Here is a 20,252-nt window from a genome sequence, read left to right on the forward strand (position 1 = left end):
TCTCTAACTATGTGACAGATGTCTCCCTCTCTCCCTGGACCAGTGGATTTCAATTCTCACTAGTACAATCACCTTCAGGGTGCGGGACGCTTTAAAAAGATACAGATTCTTGGCTGGGCACAATGGCTCACACCTGTAATCCCAGCACTTTGGGAGGCTGAGGTGGGCAGATTACTTGAGGTCAGGAGTTTGAGGCCAGCTTGGACAACAGGGTGAAACCTCGTCTCTACTAAAAACACAAAAATTAGCCAGTTGTGGTGGAGAGTGCCTATAACCCCAGCTACTGGGGAGGCTGAGGCAGGAGAATTGCTTGAACTGAGAGGTGGAAGTTGGAATGAGCAGAGATTGCACCACACTCCTGCCTGAGTGACAGAGTGAAAAGACAGAGTGAAAAGACAGAGAGAGAGAGAGTGAAAAGACAGAGAGAGAGAGTGAAAACACACAGAGAGAGAAAGAGTGAAAAGAGAGAGAAGAGAGAGAGAGAGAGAAATCGATTCTTGGTGTCCCATGGCTATTACAAGGATAACCCTCGCTGTGTGCTAAGCACTTTACCTATATGGACTCACTTAACCCTCAAAACAACCCTATGAGGTGGTGCCATTATTACGCCCATTTTACAGGTGAAGTAACTGAGGCACAGGGACTGGTGTGTCCAACTTCACACAGCTAGTAAATAAAGAAGCTGCAATTTGGACCCTGGTGGACTGGCTCCAGCCATCACCCTTGACCACCACGATGAGGGCAGGGCTGGATACGTTTTTCCTCACCTTTGAGTACTTGCTGCTTAGCACAGTGTCCAACACATAGTAGGTGCTCAATAAATTTTTTTTTGGGTGAATGGGTAAAGTCAGAAGGAGCCCCAACTCCTGACCTCATCTGTGGGAGTAGAGAAGTATCTTCATTGGGCTGACCTAAGCACTTTCCTCCCCAGAGCACCCCAAGATTGTTATCAGAAGGGGCTTGGTGTTGAGAGAAGGGAGAAGGGAAAAAGGGAAGCTTGGACCTCACACTCTACTCCTCCACATTTCCATCTTCAACCTGAATCTTCCCCAGATAACGAGAATCACTGGGAGTTCCTTTCCCGTTCAGCTGAGATCCAGGGGCTAGCGTGGGTAGAGAAGATCCAGTGTGAATGGAAAAGGCCATCAGGCCAATATGCTCAGATCTACAATCCCTCATGGCCAAGAAGTCATCGCGGCTTAACAAGAGTCCTCCAGTACCACTGCTGGGCAGAATTCCATAGGATGGAGCTGCATCTTCTTAAACCAGATGAGGTCCTCAATTCAGGGTATACAGCACAGATACAACATGGCCAGGAGACAGGGGCTTTGGGAAGCTCTTCAGAATGCTGGGTATATTGACTGATAACTGGACAAACAGATGGTGGTACAAGTATATCAACATGATAGACTATCAGTCATAAAAAGGAATGAAGTGCTGCTACATGCTATGATGCAGAGGAACCTCAAAAATATTAAGCTAAGTGAAAGAAGCAGGTCAGCAAATGTCATATACTATGTAACCACATTTATATAAAATGTCTAAAATAGGCTGGGCACAGTGGCTCACACATATCTCAGCACTTTGGGAGGCCAAGGCAGGTAGATCACATGAGGTCAAGAGTTCGAGACCAGACTGACCAACATAGTGAAAGTCCATCTCTACTAAAAAGACAAAATTAGCCAGGTGTGGTGGTGCATGCCTGTAATCCCAGCTACTTGGGAGGCTGAGCCAGGAGAATCGCTTGAACTTGGGAGGCAGAGGTTGCAGTGAGCCGAGATCGTGCCATTGCACTCCAGCCTGGGCGACAAGAGGGGAGGCTCCATCTCAAAACAAATAGATAAAAATGTCAAGAACAGGCAAATCAAGTCCATAGATACAGAAAGGAGATTAGTGGTTGCCAGAGACTGGGGAGAGGTCTTTGGGAAGTGACTGTTTAATGGGTACAGGGTTTTCTTTTGGGATGATGAAGATGTTTAGGATTAGAGGGAGGGTATGATTGTCTGAAACTGTGAATGTACAGAATGCCATTCAACAACTGAAAGTGGTTAATTTTGTGTTACATAAATTTCACCCCAGTTTCCAAAAAAAAAAAAAAAAAAGGATCATAGTTCTACAGTTTACTGGCCGTAGCCTTGGGTTCAAGTTTCTTAACATCTCTGTGCCTCAGTTTCTTCATCTGAACAATGGGGATATCAAGAGTGCATACTTCAGAGTTGCTGTCAAAACGATGTAAACCAGCTTGTCCAACCTACCTTATTTGGTTGTTCTGTTTTGTTTTTTGTTTTAGGCTTTTAGCACCCTAAAGCCATGGTTTTCAGTTTCTGTCTCTAGTGATGAGCAGAAAAGAGGGATGAGGAAGGGCTTTACTGGCCCAACCAGGAAAAGAAACTGAGGAGCCATAACTGTATTCTCTCCCTTGGACACCCCTGAATTGTAAAGCACTTAGAATAAAACGCTAGGAATGTACGAAGTACTACATACACATTTGCTGTAGTTGTTGCGTGGTCTTAACTACAGGAATTCTTTGATCCATTTGGGTCCCACTTAAGCAGACTAAAGGGATGAAAAGTCCAGAAGTGATTGTACATGGATGCTTGGACTTCCATACTGCTCAATTTCATTTCAAATCCCAGAGTGAATGGCATCTGTGCTGAACATTATCAAGGGCTTGGCTCGCTGCAAAGCTTCCTCTGCTGTTTTAATACTAATTTCTCTAAATTTACTTACCCAGTAGCAGTTGTGTTTTGCGGGATGGGGATTAAGACAAAATACGTGGTAAAGGGCCCTGAAGAGGGCCCAGCACACAGTAGGTGTGCAGTAAGTGTCTGCATTGTTACTCTGGGGGTTAGTCTTGCTTGCCTGGTCCCATATAAACTCTGGTCTTTGGGAGATTGTAGAGAAGCCCCGGCCACCTGCTCCCATCTTTACCAGCTGGTATTTCCTACTGAGGCACCGCAGAGCAGTTCTCTCACACTGTCAGCCCGCGGCTCTGGTAGTATCTCAAGACAGACATTTGGATCTGCGGTTAATGTAACTTACATGTCCATGTGGTGGGCCCTGATATTTTGGACTTTGTTGCTGTGGATACCCAAGAGGCAGAAGTAGCAGGAAAATGTCAACATGGATTCCCCTGCCTGGTGGTTTCTGTACACATACACTGCCCCCTGTGTGCACACATGTGTACACACCACAGACAGAATGTGAACCCTGGGAGAGGTAAAGGACACACTCAACCCTCCTCTCTTTACATCTGAGTTGCCCCAAGACACTGGCCTTAGGGAAAGACACAGTGTGATGCATGAGGTCTCTTTTTTTTTTTTTTGAGATGGAGTTTCATTCTTGTTGCCCAGGCTGGAGTGCAATGTCGTGATCTCAGCTCACTGCCACCTCCGCCTCCTGGGTTCGAGCAATTCTCCTGACTCAGCCTCCCAAGTAGCTGGGACTACAGGCGCCCACCAACACACCCAGCTAATTCTTGTATTTTTAGTAGAGATGGGGTTTCACCATATTGGCCAGGCTAGTCTCAAACTCCTGACCTCAGGTGATCCACCTGCCTCGGCCTCCCAAAGTGCTGGTGGCATTACAGGCACAAGCCACCACAGCCAGCCGAGGTCTCTTACTACAAGTCCAAACCAAGAAACAGGGCAAAGTGCTACTGGCTTCATCTCTTCCTGCAGCCAATCTAAAGTATGCCAGGTATAATTCCCTGCCTCAGTAAATAGAACATACAAATAAAACCATCACACCTTTTGAGGATTCAAGACCTAGCAGGGCCTCAGGGTTTGAAAGTATCAATTTTCCACTTTCATCCACATGTTGGGTACACAACCAGCTCCAACCGGAGCCTACGTGGACTAGGAAGTCATGTCAACAGCAGAGCAGGAACACCTAAAGTCTCTAAACACTCTTGGCTTCTCAGCTTGCATATGCCAAGTTCAGGAATATTCTTCATGTCCACAAATGAATTGGTTCTATTCTGTTTTTCTTGAAACATTCAGTCTTCACAGCCTATCTTTGCTTTTCCCACCTTCTTTCTTTCTTTTTTTATTTATTTTGAGACAGAGTCTCAGTCTGTCACCCAGGCTGGAGTGCAGTGGTACGATCTTGGCTCAATGCAGCCTCTGCCTCCTGGGTTCAAGTGATTCTCATGCCTCAGCCTCCTGAGTAGCTGGGGTTACAGGTGCGCACACCATACCCGGCTATTTTTTGTATTTTTAGTAGAGATGGGGTTTCATCATGTTGGCCAAGCTGGTCTCAAACCCCTAACCTCAAGTGATTCACTTGCCTTGGCCTCCCAAAGTCCTGGGATTACAGTTGTGCGCCACCATGCTTGGCTACTTTTCCCTCTTTTGACAGAGATGTTAGTTCAAGAAATACTTTAGGGCCGGGCGCGGTGGCTCAAGCCTGTAATCCTAGCACTTTGGGAGGCCGAGATGGGTGGATCACGAGGTCAGGAGATCGAGACCATTCTGGCTAACACGGTGAAACCCCGTCTCTACTAAAAAATACAAAAAAACTAGCTGGGCGAGGTGGCGGGCGTCTGTAGTCCCAGCTACTTGGGAGGCTGAGGCAGGAGAATGGTGTAAAGCCAGGAGGCGGAGCTTGCAGTGAGCCGAGATCTGGCCGCTGCACTCTAGCCTGGGCGACTCCATCTCAAAAAAAAAAGAAATACTTTACTACTCTTTTAACTCTATCAAAGAGAAAAGGGAAAGTAACTCAAGTCCCAAGGTTACTTGTAGCCATGGAGTGATTTGGGCATTTTAGGCGGGACTTAGATGTCTAAAATATTAGCAGGCAGGTTTTAATGGCATCAAATATCTAGGTCACATATTCCCAAGAGTTTGAGTTTTGAATCAGAACCCAAAAAAGGTACAAGCGTGGAAGGAACGTCTCTCTTTAAAGCTACAAGCAGCTTCTTTCTTCTTCACAGCATGGTCGTTGAGAGTCTTCTTCAGTCCTGGGCTTGGGGGCATCCCCCCATCTGCTGGGAGACCCTAGACTGTAGAAGGCGCTGGGGAGGCACACTCTCTGGTCAGTTGGAACGGGGTACACCTGACACCCTTGAACCTAAGAAAAATGTCGGGCACTAGAGTTTTTCTCCACTCCCACATCTTTTTGTTTTTTGAGACGGAGTCTAGCTACGTCATCAGGCCGGAATACAGTGGCGCGATCTCGGCTCACAGCAACCTCCGCCCCCTGGGTTCAAGTGATTCTCCTGCCCCAACCTCCCGGGTAAGTGGCATTACAGGCATGCACTACCGTGCCTGGCTCATTTTCATATTTTTAGGATACATCTTAGGATGTCTAAGGACTTAGGCATCCTAAGTCCCGCCTAAAATGCACAAACTACTCCATGGCTACAATAACAGCGTGTATTTATCAACTACTTTCTATCATTAGACACCGTGGTAGGTCCTTATCATGCAAGATTTCACTGAAACTTCCTAAGAGCCCTGTGAAACAGGCACTAATATTGTGTTTATTTTAAGGTGGAGAATTTGAGACGCAGGAAGTTGAAGCAACTCGGGCTGATCCACATGGCCAGTTGCTGGTGAGGCAGCATCTGAAACCAGGATGTCTGCGTCCAGGGCCTAAACAAGGCTAGTGACCAGTAAAGACCAGTGCATCGTTAATACCTAAGAGAGGAAGAATCTGCTCACTCCCCTGCACCCTCCACAGTGAGGGTTGTGCAGGGTACACAGGGAGGTGATGTCAAATCACAGAGCTGCTCACAGCAGCCGCGTCAGGCTGGCTGGGCCCTTAAGTATCCCCCAAGTTTTCAGTGCCTCTTAGAAGTGCCTGACTTGGGCACTATTGTCCCTTTGAGAAGACTCCTGAGTTTGCTCATTCTTCCTGGGATGGGAGAAGTAGTGGTTTTGGAAGCTACAGATGGGGCGGCAGATGGAAACTGAAAACCTATCAGCATTGCCCAGGATGAAACCATTCATCTGCAAAATTCATATGTTTTTGTGTAGGGCAACTTCATGAAAACAACAGCAAGAGGAACCAGCAGTGCTTGATGCATAAAGTGCCTCTGGCTATGAGGCTGGCAAAGAAGAGTGGGCAAAGGAATTCGTGGGAGGCACCATGGAAATGAGATCAGTGAAGTAGAGGAAGAGGATGAGAAAGGCCAAGAGATACAGGGTGACCTGGGGCACTAAACCAAAAAAGCCACAAATAAGACAACTCTCTTCTCTGAACCCCAAAATAGGTTGCACCCATGGCCTGATAAATGATTTCTGGACCTCTCAGAGATACAAGATGAGACCTTGGATATAGCTTACGTATAAATGGCTGACATTCATTGAGCACTTTCCAAGTGTCCAACAGGCTGCTAGGTTCTATTATTATATCCCAGTTTCACAGAAATTGGATTTACTTGCCTGAGGTTACGCTGCTAGCTAAGTGGCAGAACTCGGATTCGAGCATTAAGCAGTTTGACAAGAGTGCAGGCACTCACCCTCCTGGGTGCTGAGCGGAGCTGGATTCTTTAAGGGAAGTGGCCACGCAAAGCAAGCCAACAGTGGCCTCCAGGGGGCAGCAACGCGCATGCCTACCTGGCCTCAAGAGGTCTCTGACTTAATGCAGGCCCCCAACCTAGCCTGGCATGACCTCCGAGGCCTCCAATGGGAATCCAGAGAAGGAAGAATGTGGGAACTCTGAGCATAGCCCCTACCACTCAGGAAAAGACAACGGGGGTCCTCCTAGGACCATCCTGGACATCCCTGCTGCAAGGCAGTCTAACCACTATTCTGCCCAGCCACAAGCTCATGGGGTGGGACGGTTTCCTTCTGTGCTTTCAAGGTGGCCTGGGGCCATCCTGACAGTCCAGTTCTGCTGAGTTCCCTAAGAGGCCGACTTCAAGCCAGAAAGAAAACCAACTTTGCAACCAGACGAAACTGGTTCTAATCCCCACTCCGCCATGCATTCATCACATGACATGAGGCCTTGGTTTGTCCCCCTGTAAAACAGGTTTGTTGTAAGGGTTGAAGAAAGTGTTTGCCACACTTGCTGCTATGCTCAGCATTTTGGGACATTTCCAAACTCATTCCTTTCATGAAAGATGGAGAAGGAATGTTCTAACCCCTCCTTGCCATGTACTTGTCTAAACCCATTTCTCCTCGTTCTTTTATTATACTCTATCCATTGTTTAAATTTCTTAAACGCAACAAGTTTGTTTCTGTGCTACGTTGTGCCCAGGCTGTTCCCGCTATAAGAAATGGTGGTTCTCAAGGGGAGGCAATTTTAGCTCCCAGAGGTTGTGTGCCAATGTCTGGAGACATCTGTGGTTGGCCCAAGTGGGCAGGGTGTGCCCCTGGCATCTAGTGGGCAGAGGCCAGAGATGCTGCTACGCATCCTACGAAGCACAGGATGGCACCCACGGCAAAGAATTGTCCATCCCCAAACATCAGCAGTGCCACTGCTACGAATCCCAGTCTAGAAGGATCTCTTTCTCATTTCCTTCCCAGTGGATCCCTCTCGTCCTCTAGGTCTCGGTTCAAAGCTGAATATTCAGAGGCCTTTCTGACCTCCTAATTATGGCCCTCGAGTTTTTCCTCTCACTCCTACATCTTCCTTTTTTTTTTTTTTTTTTTGTGTGTGTATGTGTTTTGAGACGGAGTCTTGCTGTGTTGCCAGGTTGGAGTACAGTGGTACAATCTTGACTCACTGCAACCTCCGCCTCCCGGGTTCAAGTGATTCTCCTGCCCCAGCCTCCTGAGTAGGTGGGATTACAGGCATGCACCACCGAGGTCAGCTCATTTTTGTATTTTTTTTAGTAGAGACGGGGGTTCACCATCTTGCCTAGGCTGGTCTTGAACTCCTGATCTTCTGATCCACCCGCCTTGGCCTTCCAAAGTGCTGGGATTACAGGCATGACCCACTGCACCCAGCCCACATCTTCCTTTCTTTATGGCTTGTTCACATCTTGCTTGATGTGTCTTTGGCATGATCATCTAACCCCATCTTCTCAGCTAGGATACACATTCCATGAGTAGGGGAGAAGTACAGGAAGCTGCATTGCTTTTGTTCACAAAATGTACTACTTAGCACGTAGCACGGTAGTTGCTCAGTAAATGTTTGTTGAACAAATGAACAAAATTGTGGTAAGTACAACTCCACCAGCAATGTTCTATAACCATTCCCATTTATCCCTCTGTCCTATGGACAAAGGAAAACAGTTATCTCTCTAGTGCCTGTCATTTTTCTCAGGTTCAAGGGTGTCAGGTGTACCCCGTTCAAACTGACCAGAGAGTGTGCCTCCCCGGCACCTTTTACAGTCTAGGGTCTCCCAGCAGATGGGGGGATGCCCCCAAGCCCAAGAATGAAGAAGACCCTCAACGACCATGCTGTGAAGAAGAAAGAAGCTGCTTGTAGCTTTAAAGAGAGACCTTCCTTCCACGCTTGTACCTTTTTTGGGTTCTGATTCAAAATTCAAACTCTTGAGAATATGTGACCTAGATATTTGATGCCATTAAAACCTGCCTGCTAATATTTTAAGCATAAGCATCATTGTGATGCTGTCTTAAAAAAGAGATCTTATCTTTTCTAGATATATACTGAAATATTTAGAGATACAATTATATGATATCTTATATTTCTTTCAAAATAATCCACTGTTGGGGGAAGAGGATGAAAGTCCAGACACAAGAAAAATGGCTATGAATTAACCTGGGTGACATCTATGTGGGAGTTCATTACATTATTCTTGGTACTCTTGTGCGTGTTTGAAAGTTGCCTTAATAAAAGTTTTTTTTTTTTTAGGACTCCTTCATCTAGATCTCCTGGGAATGCTGTACCCTACGGCCTTGTGCCATTAGAGGGAGGAAGATCCCCCTCTTCACTCCCATACACTTTCCTTTTCACACTTGTCAGCGAATCCAGATGGAAAACACAGTCAAAGGAAAAAGCTGCCCTCCTGAGAGAAAATATCAGCCTGGCACAATGGCTCACCCCTATAATCCCAGCACTTTGGGAGGCCAAGACAGGCAGATCACCTGAGGCCAGGAGTTTGACACCAGCCTGGCCAACATGGTGAAACACATTCTCTATTAAAAATACAAAAATTAGCCAGGTGTGTTGGTGGGTGCCTGTAGCCCCAGCTACTTGGGAGGCTGAGGTAGGAGAATCACTTGAACCTGGTGGGTGGAGGCTGCAGTGAGCTGAGATCACACCACTGCACTCCAGCCTGGGTGACAGAGTGAGACTCTGTCTCATATATATACATACACACACATACATACATACATCGTTCACAATATCATTCAAAGTATCATGCCAGTGGCTTCCATCTTGCTTGGACTAAGAGCCAAATTCTAGGATCACCACCATCTGGCCTCAAATTACTCTCTGACTTTATATCTTTTGTTACGCTACCCCTTACTTACTCTGTTACAGCTCCAATGAGCCCTGCTGTTCCTCGCACAAGCCAGGCATGGATCCATCTCTGGGCTCAGCCCCTGCCTTTCCTCCCGCCTGGACCACTTTCTCTGTAGGTGTGACTCTCTTTTTCATCTTCTTCTGTTCTTTTATCCATGAAAACCTTCCAGGCCACCGTTGGTAAAATTACAATTCTCCCCTACTTTCGCCCTTTGCTTTATTTTTCTAAGACATCATTTAACTCATTTTGTTGTGTGTCTCCCTACTTGAATGGAAGCTTGTGATGGTTACTATTGAGTGTCAACTTGATGGACTGAAGGATGCAAAGTATTGTTTCTGGCCACGTCTGTGAGGGTGTTGCCAAAGGAGATTAACATTTGAGTCAGTGGACTGAGAAAGGCAGACCCACCCTCAATCTGGGTGGGCACCATCTAATCAGCTGCCAGCGTGGCCAGAATAAAAGCAGGCAGAACGTGGAAGGAACAGACTGGCTGAATCTCCCGGCCTACGTCTTTCTCCCGTGCTGGAGGCTTCCTGCCTTTGAACATCAGACTCCAAGTTCTCCAGCTTTGGGATCCTTGGGCCTTCAACTATAGACTGAAGGCTGCACTGTCGGCTTCCCTACTTTTGAGGTTTTGAGACTTGGAATGGCTTCCTCGCTCTTCAGCTTGCAGATGGCCTATTCTGACACCTCACCTTGTGATCATATGAGTCAATACTCCTTAATAAACTCCCCTTTATATATACATCTATCCTGTTAGTTCTGTCCCTCTAGAGAACCCTAATACACAGCTCCATGCGGGTTGGAGTTTCAGTCTGTTTAGTGCACTGGTATATCAGCGAACAGAGCTGGGAAAACCATGTGCACAGTCTGTATCTGTTGAATGCGTGAATGAGTGAGTGAATGAATCAATGATTCTCAGGTCCAATCAGAACCCTACCCTGAGAGATCCTGTGGAGACTATGCGTCGGTCTCCTTCTGCCTCATGGGTTCCCAGCCAAGACCAGGCAGAGCAGGACGTCAGACAAGGCTGGTTTGGGGCCCTTGGCCGCCTTACCTGATGGGGTAGTCGGCCGCACTGAGGTTGATGAAGAAGTCCCAGGGCCAGTCGGTCATCTCCAGGAGGTCCCGCATGCTTTGCAGGTAGGTGGACAGGAGGCTGGCTCCCCCCCAGATGGTGGCCATTCTCCAGGGGGTGACGCGGACGTTGCTGTACTGCCTGGAGACCTGGAGCACTTGCCGATGCAGGTAATTAGAGCGCTTTTCCCAGAAGAGAAAGGGTGATGACATTCAGTGGCCTAGAAAACACCCAGGCATGCCCCTCACCCCGTCCCCTCTCTGTCTCTTCCCTCCTGGTTGGGTACTTCTGAGGAGAGCGGCCTTTGCCAAGTAAATGATCCTGAACTGGGGTGTCTTTCTGTACTGCAATTCAAACTCGTATTATTTTTTACATTTCAAATTAGCTATTTGAAATGCAGATTCCCTGGCCCCACTTCTGAGCTAATGGTTCACTAGGCTTGGGCTAGTGGTGCCCGGGACTTCACATTTTCTTAATTTTTATTTATTTATTTATTTTTTGAGACAGAGTCTTGCTTTATTTATTTATTTAGACAGCGTCTCGCTCCGTCACCCGGGCTGGAGCGAAGTGGTGCCATCTCAGCTCACTGCAACCTACACCTCCTAAGTTCAAGCAATTCTTCTGCCTCAGCTTCCCGAGTAGCTGGGATTACAAGTCTGCGCCACCACACCCAGCTAAGTTTTGTATTTTTAGTAGAGATGGGGCTTCACCATGTTGGAAAGTCTGGTCTGGAACTCCTGACCTTGGGTGATCCGCCCACCTCGGTCTCCCAAAGTGCTGGGATTACAGGCATGAGCCACTGCACCCGGCCAACTTTGCATTCTTATACATGACAGCTGCACGGGGTCTGAGGAAGATAAGCTGAGAAATATGGCTCTATCTAAACCCATGTATATTTCAGAGGCAGAATTTCTGTTTCCTGTCCCCCCTCCTACTCATTGCTCCTCCATTATCCTCTCACAGGTCTGCTAGAAGCCAACCTTTTGGACAAGACATCCCCCTTTGCCTTCTTGACTAAAGGTATAATTGTGTCACCAACAGAAACCTCAGGGACAAGGTAGCTCAGGATCAGCAGAGTTGATGCAGGTTTTTGTTAATAAAGTTTTATTGGTACATAGCCATGCTCATTTGTTGACATGTTCTCCTTGGCCGCTTTAGCACAAGGGCAGTGCTGAGTAGCTGTGACAGACAGTATGTGCCCTGCAATACCTAAAATATGTACTATCTTGCCTTCTATAGAAAAAGTGTGCCCACTCCTGGGATAGCGATATGCTTTGGCTGTGTCCCCACCCAAGTCTCATCTTGAATTGTAGCTCCCATAATTCCCATGTGTTATGGGAGGGATCGGGTAGAAGATAATTGAATCACGGGGGTGGTTTCCCCTATACTGTTCTCGTGGTAGTGAGTAAGTCTCACGAGGTCTGATGGTTTGATAAGGGGAAACGCCTTTTGCTTGGCTCTCATTTTTCTCTCTTGCTGCTGCCATCTAAGACATGCCTTCGCCATGATTGTGAGGCTTCCCCAGCCACTTAGAACTGTGAGTCCATTAAACATCTTTCTTTATAAATTACTCAGTCTTGGGTATGTCTTTATTAGCTGCATGAAAATGGGCTAATACAGGTAAGCTATTCCCACAAAGTATGTGAGAGGCAGGCAGAGGGCAATGGGCAGAAGGGAGAGGTAAGAAACAGCATTGTGGGCCGGGCACGGTGGCTCACACCTGTAATCCCACCACTGCGGGAGGCCAAGGCGGGCAGATCACGAGGTCAAGAGATCGAGACCATCCTGGCCAACATGGTGAAGCCCTATCTCTACTAAAAATACAAAAATTAGCTGGGCATGGTGGCGTGCATCTGTAATCCCAGCTACTTGGGAGGCTGAGGCAGGAGAATCGCTTGAACCTGGGAGGCAGAGGTTGCAGTGAGTGGAGATCACGCCACTGCACGCCAGCCTGGCGACAGAGCGAGATTCTGTCTCAAAACAAACAAACAAACAAACCCCCAAAACAGCATTTATGGACAACACTGTAAGTCACAGCTGGGAACTTTGAAACCAACACACACATAGAGACAGCACTCTAGGGCCACATGCTCTGTGGAGAGGCAGCTGGTCAGCTTCCAAGCCTTTTCTGAAAGCAGGCAGCCTGGACTAGCGATGCGGAAGGAGGGTATCAGAGAGAGACTGACAGACCCTGAAGGAAGCCCAGTTAAGGGGCGATCACAGGGGCCTCTCACCTTGTCCACGTGGATGTAGTAGAAGTGGTCTTTGTGGTAGATGGCCTTGAACATGCGCTGTAACTGCCGAGAGGCGCGGCCGTGGACCACCAGGACAAAGGCGATTCTGACTGGGTTGGCCGGCATGTACTCTACAGAGTCCTCATCCCACTGCACGTTCTTGTTGGCTTTACCTAGGGAAAATCCAAGAGACCAGAGAGGAGAAAGTGAGGCTGTTATCCTTTGCAGGGGCAGGAAGTTTCTCTGGTGATTCTTTTGGGGCCTATTTTAGGGGCACGGTCATCAAATTGAGCCCTAAAACATAATTCAATGCCACTAGGCACGTCTTAGATTCTCACACTGTCAGGCACAAAAGGGGTTAGGGGACCCTGGGGTTATGATATAGCTTTTTAAAGCTCCATCCTGAGGAGCTTAAAAAGGCTGGAAATGACACATGGACACATATTAAGCTACTGAACAAGGCAGGAGGAGGTGAGAGCTCTAAGAGATGTATCTCTGAATCACAGAGGAAGAAGCAATTAATTTCGAGTCAGTGAATGTAAGATACATGTATTGTTTTTGCCTGTCCAGAATGCATTCTCCCTTCTTCTAACAGTATCCAATATATTGTTTGTTTTAATGGTGGTAAGAACAGATAGCATGAAATCTACCCTCTTAACAAATGTTTAAATGTACACTACCGTACTGCTGCCTGTTAGTACAATGTTGTACAGCAGGATCTTTAAATTTACTCGTCTTGCATAACTGAAGCTTCATCATCCAATACCTTTTGCAGCATCATCATCCTCTCCTCTAATCTCAGTCCATATGGGTGGGGAAGACCTAACTCCACCGTCTATTTCCGGGATGGACCTATAGCTTAGGCCTGGCCAATGGGAACGCTGACTCTCCACAGCCACAGTATTATTTAGAGATGAACATATGTCTCAACCAAGTTAATTAACCAATAAGATAGAATGCTAGACGTTTGTTAGAACTACTACATAAGAGAGGTTGTCTGTTTTTTTTTTTTTTTTTTGAGACAGAGTCTTGCTCTGTTACCCAGGCTGCAGTGCAGTGGTGCGATCTCAGCTCATTGCAACCTCCACCTCTCAGGTTCAAGCGATTTTCCTGCCTGAGCCTCCTGAGTAGCTGGGATTACAGGCACGCAACACCATGCCTAGCTATTTTTTGTATTTTTAGTAGAGATGGGGTTTCATCATGTTGGCCAGGCTGGTCTTGAACTCCTGACCTCAGGTGATCTGCCCACCTTGGCCTCCCAAAGTGCTGGGATTACAGACGTGAGCCACTGTGCCCGGTGAGAGGTTCTTTCTCTGTTACACAGGAGGAAGCTAAAAGATTCTATGAGCCTTTCTGTTCCCACATGGAGACAGGTTGCCTGAGAAGAAAACTAACGTGGTGTACGTTGCCAAGTGGGGATGAGGGTCCAGGTGCCTGTGGCCTGCCTTAAGCTCCTGCAATAGTAAGCCTACAGATCACCCACTGTCATCTATCATGTTCTTTTAAATCCAATCCTATACCACATCCACTTGGATAAATAGTCCCAGATATCTTTTATTCCAAAAATCAGCCCTAAAGACTCCTCTCTTTCTTTCCCTTGCTTCAGATAAAAAGAGCTTCCTAGTTGAGTTTATTACAATCTCAACTAGAAATCTCCTAGCTTTCCTCAGCCTGATTTCGCTTGGGTCCAACCCAATTTCTTATGAGTTCTGGGTTTATGGGACCCAGGACATTGTCAGGGTAGTAGCTGCAAGTGTCCCAGCATCTAAACCCAGAGAAATGAGATGGAGACGCGGGGCTGGGGGATTAGGATATCGGGAGTCTAAGGTGTCATCACAAGGCTGAATGGTTGCTGAACGAACGAGGCTCTTTCTACGTAGTTCCAGGAGACAGGACGAGATTGACGTAGATAATGTCCAAATCACACTACACAGCCTCTATGGCTGGTGTGATCTAACTACTCAGATCTCTCTGCCCTTGATTGGTGGGTCTCACATTCCATCTTGTCCCCTGGCCTTCTTTCTCTTCCTCGAACAAGCTCATTTCTGCCTTAGGACCTTCTCCCTGGCTTCCTGTGACCTGGAACACCCTCTCCCCAGATCTCTGCATGACTGCATCTTCTTGTCATTAGTTCACAGTCCAAAAAAGGGACTCACCACCACCTATTTTTTCACCTCACCCGATTTCAACTTTCTGCATAGCATGTAACACTGTCTGCAATTGTTTATCTGTTTACTTGCTTATTATCTGAACACACCACTAGAACATTAGCTCCAAGAGATGAGGGGCTATTTTGGCCTTGTTTACCACAGAATCTGCAACACTTGAACAGTATCTGACACACATCTGGTTCTGGGTGAAACAAAAGTTACAGGAAAGCACATTTGGGATCAGTAAAATAACAATACCTTTTATTGAGCATTGACCAGCCCTTGACATTCATTAGATAATTTAATCCTTGTAATGATCTTACAAAGTAATGCTATTATCCCTGCTTTCCAAATGAGGAAACCACAGCTTAGAAGAGGCCAAGGGATTGGCTCAAGGTCACACTGCTTTAATTAGTTAAGCTGAGATTCAAACACAAGTCTGATTCCAAAGATCATGTCCTGAACCACTAATATACAACATACGATCATACCTAGAGTTTGGAAGGAAAAGTTTCTAACAATTGCTTTTAGTTGCTTGTTGCTAACCAAATACTTCGTAAGTTAGTTATTGCAGGCAGGTAGGCACGCACTTAAGGACTAACAGGTATTCCAGTATTTCTGTATTAGATGAGATGCTGATTCTAGGTGATTAATAAGGCAGTATCTTTTCATCCATCCATCTATCCCTCCACCCATTCATTCCTTTATCCATCCCTCCACCCATCCACCCATTCATTCATCCATTTATTCATCGATCGAAATCCAACCACTCATCCATTCACCCACCATTCCACCCATTCATCCAAATCCAACCACTTATCTGTCCATCCATCTATCCACCCATTCATTCATCCCTCCACCCATCCACCCATTCATTCATCCATTTATTCATCCATCCAAATCTAACCACTCATCCATCCATCCACCATTCCACCCATTCATCCATTTATTCATCCATCCAAATCCAACCACTTATCTGTCCATCTATCCACCCATTCATCCATCCCTCCACCCATCCACCTATTCACTCATCCATTTTTTCATCCATCCAAATCCAACCACTCATCCATTCATCCATTTATTCATCCATCCAAATTCAACCACCTATCTGTCCCTCCACCCCTCCACCCATCCACCCATTCATTTATGCATTTATTCATCCATCCAAATCTAACCATTCATCCTTTGCTTAACCCATCCATCCATCCATCCATCCATCCATTTATTCATCCATCATAATCTAGCTACTCATCTGTCCACTCATCCATATCTAACCATTCATCTATCCAAGCATACAGCAAACCCTCCAACTATGCAACCAGCAAAGCCTCCAAGAGCTTATCATCCCAAACACCATCCATCCACTTAAGGTGTATGGGGCCTTTGAGATTAACCCTTGCTTTTCCCTGTAGCCATGAACATCTTTTGCCATAGTTTTTGAATGAGCAAATTAATGAATGTGTTCTGAAGAAGAGTGGCTGCTCTGATCCAGAGGAGCTGGTGTTTCTTAAGTGCCTCCTATGCATTCACTGTTATTTGACCCTGTGAAGAATGCATTATCATCCTCTGAGGCTCAGAGAGGTCAGTATGTTTCCCAGGTCACACAGTGAGTGAGGACAGAGGTGAGGGGGGAAGCTGAGTGTTGCGGAGTCCAAAGCCAGCCCTGATACTTCCACTTGCTCTCTGCAGAAGTGGAGATTTCGGATATAGAGGATAGGTGTAAGGACTTTATGCTGGTCTTTAAAAAGGGCTTGGATGTTGATGCTGAGGACTTTTGCAACTTCTCTTTAGGATTCTAAAAGGCAGAACTGATTTACAGACAGACAGACACAGACATGGATGCTTTTCTTTTTGGAGAAAGGGAGGAGTCCTGTGAAATCAAAGACAAATCACTCCAGCAAGAGAGCTCCATTGGCTCAAATATAAAGTCATCTTTGGGTCAGACAGTTAGTCTGGGGAGCTGCAAAGAGAACGGGGAACAAAAAATCCAGAGCTCTTCTGAGTACAGCTATTCTGGGGAAGGGGTGGGTGGGAAGGAACAAAAATATCTAAAGAAAGGAGACATGCAGAGAAGGAGAAATGGAGATGGGGATGGGGGGCAGACGGGGAAGAGAGCGAGTCAGGAGAAAGATCAACCATTTACTGAGTGCCTACTATGTGTTAAGCAATTTCTGTGCATGATTTTATTCACTTCTATCAAAACTGCTATGAAAACAGAGTTATTATCTTTCTACTGTAGGCACAAGGAAGCTGAGGCTTGGAGAGGTCCCAGTTATAAAGTAGCTGAGCTGAGAATGGAGTGAGTCTGTGATCCCAGAGCCCTGTCATGGTCACCATGCTCAATGAAACTGTCCTCATTTCAAAAAGAAGAAAATCCATCCCTAGAGGAAATGTGTCAGCTTTCAGCTGCAGGATAGATAACAATGACACGTGGTCAGAGCTATGTGGGTCTTTATGAACAAGGAACTCTTTGAAAGACCAAAACCCAAATAGTGTCCAGCTCAAAAAAAAAAAAAAATTAACAATGTAATCAGATTCCCATGGCACAAAACAGAAAATAAGTGGAAAAATCAGAGTGATTAGAGGCAGCAGGAGAAGCTGACTTCAGATGAATGTTAACAAGCCAGGTTTATTGGGAGAGAATAGCAAGTATATTTTTGCAGTGCAGGTGTGAAGGGTGAGGATGGGGGGTCCTGGAGAGCTCCCCCAGTAGATAGCTGTGCTGTGTTAATTCTGTTACTCAAACTCCCTACTTCTTAGCAGCATTGTGGGTCAAACAAGGACTACATAATCCTTGGGCTCTAAAGACATAGCAGAGATGAAGGTGCTTTGCAAGGGTCAAAATGCTGTTCCAATGTTGTGGTGTTGGCAAAGATCACATTAGCGGTGCCCTGCAATAATGATTTGGGAGCAGAAAGCAAGGTGCAGGGGTTTAGAACATGACCTGTGGTCAGGCAGATGTGAATGGCCTTGGACTTGCTATGTAATCTCTCCAAACCTTAGTATTCTCATCTGTAAAATGGGTATGTATAATCACAGAACACCTCACATGGACATTCACATCCAGGAGAGAGCACAGTGCCTGCCATCTAGTAAATGCTCAATAAATTATACTGTCATAGCCATCATTTCTTTGTGGCTGCTCATCCACGATGACCAGGATTTAACCAACAGGCCCAGCTCCAGAGCTCTAACTCAAGGCTGCACTGGCTCCCAGGGCTGTGTGTAGTCTAGAGCCTGCTGCTTGCAAATAAACATCTACAACCGGAATTTCCCTCTGCAGCGTCTGCCCAGACCACAATTAATAACAAATGTGAAGGAGCCGCTTGACTGGAATAGTTATTCTACCAACAAAGCCCTCGATTCTATTTATACTCTGAAAGGGCTACTTCCGGCTGCTGCAAGGGGCACTTTCTGACTTGCTTCCAACTAAGAGGGTTAGTTGGGTCTTGGGAACTTAGAGACATGGAAACAAGGTTATATACAAATGGGGCTTGGGTTAGGAAGCTCCCAGCTGGAGCCCAGCTTCTATGCTGCCTGGGAAGGTGTGACTGGGATTCAGAGATGGGGTCTAGAATGTAACCTTGCACCGTGTAGACTTAGGAAAGACACCAGCCCTCTCTGATTGTCAGCTCTTCGTTTATAAAGTGGGAAGAGCAGTCTATCTCTGACCCGCTGGGTTCCAGGGTGATTCATGATCACAGATGGAGAAACGCTTCACAGCAGCAGCAGGTGCATTGCAGGGGAGTGGGATTAGTCTTACTGGGGGAGAAAGCCTGCATGCTCAAGGTTCTTTGTGAGATCTGGGTGGGAGATGCCTTTTTCCTAGTAGGAAATTTCAAAAGAGGTTTTCTGGTGATTAAACTTGAGAGCTGTCTGGTGCCCAGAAAGAATCCCCTGCTCTCAATGAGCTTAGAAAAGGTGGTGGGGTGTGGTGACAAGAGTACTGGATAAAGAGCAATGAGGTAGGTTCAAATTCCTGCTTCTGCTATGAACCAGTCATGGGGGCCTGGGCAAGTCAATTTCTTTCCTTGGTCCTGTAGACTCTCATAGACTAGTAACGCTATCAGATGCATGTGAAATACTCATTATGCTGGGCAGGGTGGCTTGTGTCTGTAATCCCAGCTACCCTGGAGGCTGAGGCAGGAGGACTGCTTGAGTCCAGGAGTTCGAGGCTGCAGTGAGCTACGAAGGTGTCACTGCACTCCGGCCTGGGTGACAGAGTGAGACCCCGTCTCTAAAAGTAAATAAATCAAAAATAAACACTCATTATGGCCTAAGCACTATCCAAATGTGATCTCATTACTTAACTGTCCCAAGGTCTCAGGAGGCAGGTGCCACGTTAGGAGTTAGCATGAGAATGGAGACCACCCCTTGGGTCTGCCAGACTCCAAAATCTGTATTTTACCAAATGAGGGAGATGAAATTTCTGGGTATTTCTGGAAATTTCTTAATTGTCTGGAATTCTAACCCGATCCAGGAGTTAGCATTGCCACCTAGAGAACTGTACTCCCTTGCGAATCAGATTGATTTTTCTTTTCTCATTTATTTATTTATTTTTAGACAGAGTTTCACTCTTGTCACCTAGGCTGGACTGCAACAGTACAATCTTGGCTCACTACAACCTCTGCCTCCCTGGTTCATGCAATTCTCCTGCCTCAGCCTCCTGAGTAGCTGGGATTACAGGCGCCTGCCACCACGCCTGGCTAAAGTTTTTGTATTTTTGATACAGACAGAGTTTCACCATGTTGGCTGGGCTGGTCTTGAACTCCTGACCTTAGGTGATCTAACTGTCTCAGCCTCCCACAGTGCTGGGATTACAGGTGTGAGCCACGGTGGCTGGCCCAGGCTGGTTTTCTTGATAGCTGTCAGTTTGTCCCCTACGAGCCAAGGTCATGCTCTTATCTTTTCTGGATGCCAGCCTTGTCCCTGGACTTGGCACAGAGCTAAGTTTGGGGGAGAGGCCTCAATGAATGATTTCTGACTGATAGATTTAGCCAGACAGCTTCATCCACATACAGGGGTCCTGATGGTGGGGGCCGGGGGTGGCAAAGTTGAAGACTCAGGCCTGAGAGGTTGCCCATGGCTGTCTCCTCTCATCCAGCAAACTGGCTGGGGGCTAGGCGTCCCCACTTTTCCTTGAGGCTTTTCAGTGGTCTGCAGACCCTTGCCCAGCAGCACCAAGCCCCGCTGGGAGGAATCAGTCAGCGGCCCAGAACTGCTTTGCACACTGCAGCTGCTGCTCGTGCAGGGCCACCAGTTCCTCTCCTGCCCAGCTCAATGAGAAGAGAGGGGCGGAGAGGATATGAACTGGGGGTCATAGGGTCCACAGAGGGGAGCTGAAAGAACACAGGTCCAAAGGTGAAGGTGGCCAGGCCAGTACCCATCAGGTCTCAGCAGAAATGACC

At 46.8% G+C, this 20,252-nt stretch overlaps 1 protein-coding gene across 2 annotated transcripts in view; it reads right to left on the minus strand.

Annotated features, from left to right (window-relative positions):
- XYLT1 (xylosyltransferase 1) overlaps positions 1-20,252 on the minus strand; it is a 375,752-nt gene that overhangs the window by 85,501 nt on the left and 269,999 nt on the right. For both annotated transcript variants that reach the window (XM_033235622.1, XM_033235621.1), the window contains 2 exons: positions 12,695-12,867; positions 10,440-10,642 (listed from right to left, as the gene is read on the minus strand). In XM_033235622.1, the coding sequence (XP_033091513.1) occupies positions 10,440-10,642; positions 12,695-12,867 (376 nt within the window). The remainder of the gene's footprint in view (positions 1-10,439; positions 10,643-12,694; positions 12,868-20,252) is intronic.

The sequence above is a fragment of the Trachypithecus francoisi genome, unplaced genomic scaffold (genome assembly GCF_009764315.1).
Source record: "Trachypithecus francoisi isolate TF-2019V2 unplaced genomic scaffold, Tfra_2.0 Lachesis_group15, whole genome shotgun sequence".
Taxonomy (NCBI): domain Eukaryota; kingdom Metazoa; phylum Chordata; class Mammalia; order Primates; family Cercopithecidae; genus Trachypithecus; species Trachypithecus francoisi.